The 3,571-nt window shown below is 38.5% G+C and overlaps 1 protein-coding gene across 1 annotated transcript; it reads right to left on the reverse strand.

Moving 5' to 3' along the window:
• Positions 1-2,926: 2,926 nt before the first annotated feature.
• On the reverse strand, positions 2,927-3,277 carry LOC110684760. Its single transcript, XM_021861195.1, has one exon. It carries the CDS (start codon positions 3,275-3,277, stop codon positions 2,927-2,929), a length of 351 nt encoding a protein of 116 aa, XP_021716887.1.
• Between the last annotated feature and the right edge of the window lie 294 nt (positions 3,278-3,571).

Below are 3,571 nucleotides of genomic sequence, written 5' to 3' on the forward strand. Positions count from 1 at the left end.
AAAATGATCTCACTCCCTTGACATTCACCGAAGGTGGAAGCTTCTCAATAACCTCGATCTTGGCCTTATCCACCTCTATTCCTTTATGAGAGATCTTGTGTTCAAGCACTACTTCTTCCTCCGCCATGAAGTGGCACTTCTCCCAATTCAAGACAAGATTAACCTTCACACACCGTGCCAAACATTTCTCAAGATTTACAAGGCACTCTTCAAATGAAACCCCACCTACGAAGAATTCATCCATAAATACCTCAATTTCTTCCTCCAACATGTCTCCAAAAATGCTCATCATGCACCTTTGGAAAGTTGTGGGGGCATTACAAAGGCCAAAGGGCATTCTCCTATAAGCAAAGGTCCCATAGGGGCATGTAAATGTTGTCTTCTCTTCATATTCGGGGTGGATTGGGATTTGGAAAAAAATCCCGAATAGCCATCAAGGAAGCAATAGGACTTGTGCCTTGTTAGTCTCTCTAACATTTTATCAATGAATGGAAGGGGAAAGTGATCCTTTTTGGTGGATGTATTTAGACGTCTATAGTCTATACACATCCTCCAACCGGTGACCGTCCTAGTTGGAATGAGCTCACCTCTCTCATTCTTGACTACGGTCATACCACCCTTCTTAGGAACGACATGAACGGGAGAGACCTACCTAGAGCTTGAGATGGGGAATATGATTCCCGCATCCAAGAGCTTGGTGATCTCTTTTTTCACCACCTCTCCCATTTGAGGGTGTATCTTTCTTTGTCGTTCAATAGAAGGAAGGGTGCCTTCCTCTAGCGTTATGTGGTGTGTACACGAAGCGGGGCTTATACCCTTAAGATCATCAATAGTATAGCCCAAAGCACCTTGGTGCTTTCTCAAGACACAACATAACGCTTGAGCTTGGCTTTCACTCAAGGATGCACTAACAATTACGGGGTAAGTGGAATTTGGGCCTAAGAATTCATACCTAAGGAGTGATGGTAGAGGTTTGAGCTCTACCATAGGCATACTGATGTGTCTATTTTATATAGTATTTTACCCCCGTCCCTTGGTCATAATTAGTAGTGTTTTTGGCTCTTTAGAGCCACTTTTATTACTAATTGGTGTTTTCTAGTCTTTTCGTAGATTTGGTTGACTTTTGCAAGGATTTATGCTTTTGGAGTATTTTCCCGAGTTATTTTGGAGCAATCACGAACATTGGAGGAGCACGACCAGATTTTATAGCCCAGGGCTGGTTAGAGCCATCGAACCGGTGATCAAGGGCTCTTTATAGGTGATACCGGGACATTTGGACCGAGTATTCAAGATCGGAAGAGGAAACCCAGATTGGCCCGAAGAATTGGAGCCCAATCGTAGTCCAAATAGTGGCCCAAGTGAGCAAAAAGGCGCGCCCGATCGGGCGGTGCCTCGCCCGGTTGGGCGCGTGTATTGATTAGGAGACGATTAACGTTGTTTTAGTTTGTTTTAACTTAGGATTTGTACGGAGTATAAATACTCCTCCGTAATACGATTTTAGGGGACTCCCACTCTTCTTCCACTCTCTCTTTCTCTCTCTTTCCTTTTACTCTTTCTTTACTCTCTTAATTGTTCTCTTAGATTTTCTTTCTCTTAAACCTTTGTTCTTAATCTACTCTTAATTCCAGATTTATTTTGGTAACGATTCCTCTTCTCTTAATCTTAGTTGTTTATTTTATTCCTTTAATTATGTCTTATTTTATTGCTTTGATTAGTTTAGTTTTTACCATGTGTGAGTAGTTTTATTTCTAGGGTTTATGTTTTATTTCTAGGGTTTATGGGGATCCATAAATAATATGAAGGGGTAATTTATTGTTGTTAATTATCAATGCTAGATTAATTTCCTATTGATTGATTTAATGCTCTGTGACTAGATTAGGCCTATCTTTTATGTATGATTTTGATAATATTGATTCGAGATTCGAGATATGAGAATTGATGTTTAGGTCTAGTTTCAATAGGCAGATTAATTTATAAATGGTTAAGTCAAGATTCGAGAGATGAGATCTAATACCGGTAGATTAATTCTGTGATTGTAATACGTAGCGAAAGCCCTTTACAATCTGGTTAATTGATGCATTGATGATTGACTATTATTGATTTTTGATATTGCATGATAATTTCTTATTGAATTGTTTTAACGCTTTACAATTACGGCTTGTAAAAGTATAGCAATATTGAATTGATGAATCGAGCAGATGTTAATTTGATATTAAAGGCTATTTTCAATAAGAACTTAGATCTAGTAAATTGCGAGAGCCTGTTAGATCTATGTTGATTAATAAATTGCGAGAGCCTGTTAATCATGTTATTTATGCAATGTCAATGATTGATTACTATTCTTTACCCTGGAGTATTATTTATTGGTGAACCTATGCCCTAGATACTTTTATATATTGTTTTCTCCCTATTCTCAATCTTAGTAGTTTAGTTTCTTATTCAAATATAAATATTGGTTACTTCATAATCTAGATTATTTTAGTTAATTAGGAATAGAAAGACTTGTTTCCCTATGGAGATCGACCCTACTTCCCTATCTGCTTTAGTTAAAGGACTTAGGAATTATTTTTTATTAGGGGATACGACTTTACCCTGTCACACACCTTTACCTTCTTTTGTTGCGGCCGCTTGCAAAGCTTCATGGCTTGAGATCTTCAAGCACAATTGTTCATCCTCTTCCTTCATGCTTCCATTAAGCAATTCCTCATACAATGCCATCTCCTTACATGGTGCACCTAGCTTATCTTTGTTCAACAAAACATTCTCAAGAGCATCGTTAGAGGTGAGAAAGTGCTCATGCATGGAAGACACAACATGATCAAGAGAGTCAATCATCATGTAATTTTCAAGAGAAGAAATTGGATATTTCATGCTTTCATTCAAATCGAATTCTATGGCCTCATCTCCTACCTTAAGGGAAATCTTTTCACACTTGACATCTATCATAGCACCCAAGAGCAAGAAAGGGTCTACCTAGAATGATAGGAATGGTATCATCTTCATCCATTTCTAGAACAACAAAATCCACCGGGAACACAAAGTTCCCAACCCTCAATGGAACATCTACCACTTTACCTTTTGGAAACTTGATTGACCTATCGGCTAGTTGCAAGGTAATGTTAGAAGGTAAGAGTTCCCCTATTTCAAATCTTTGATAAACCGAATATGGCATTAGGCTTACACTAGCTCCTAAGTCATATAAGGCATTATCAATTTGCATCTTATTAATAGCACAAGGGATGGAGAAGTTTCCGGGGTCTTTCAACTTGGGTGGCATTTTGTTCATGATGATCGCACTACAATTTTCAGTCAAGTTGATAGTCTCCACAACATCACAATTCCTCTTCCCACTCAAAATGTCTGAGGAATATGGCATAGTTAGGAATTTGGTTGATCACATCGGTGGAAGGTAGAGAAAGGTGAAGTTGTTTGAGCATATCAACAAATCTCCCAAATTGCTCATCCAATTTGTGTCTCATGAATTTTTGGGGATAAGGGAGCTTGGGTTTCACAATATCTTTCTCTACTCTCACCTCTCTTGGTGTCTCAACCACCACCTCATCTAAAGATT

Source organism: Chenopodium quinoa, unplaced genomic scaffold (genome assembly GCF_001683475.1).
Source record: "Chenopodium quinoa cultivar QQ74 unplaced genomic scaffold, ASM168347v1, whole genome shotgun sequence".
Lineage (NCBI taxonomy): Eukaryota > Viridiplantae > Streptophyta > Magnoliopsida > Caryophyllales > Amaranthaceae > Chenopodium > Chenopodium quinoa.

Excerpts from the sequence above, each read along its gene's own strand:
- LOC110684760 (XM_021861195.1), bottom strand. The coding sequence starts at position 3,277 with ATGCCACCCAAGTTGAAAGACCCCGGAAACTTCTCCATCCCTTGTGCT.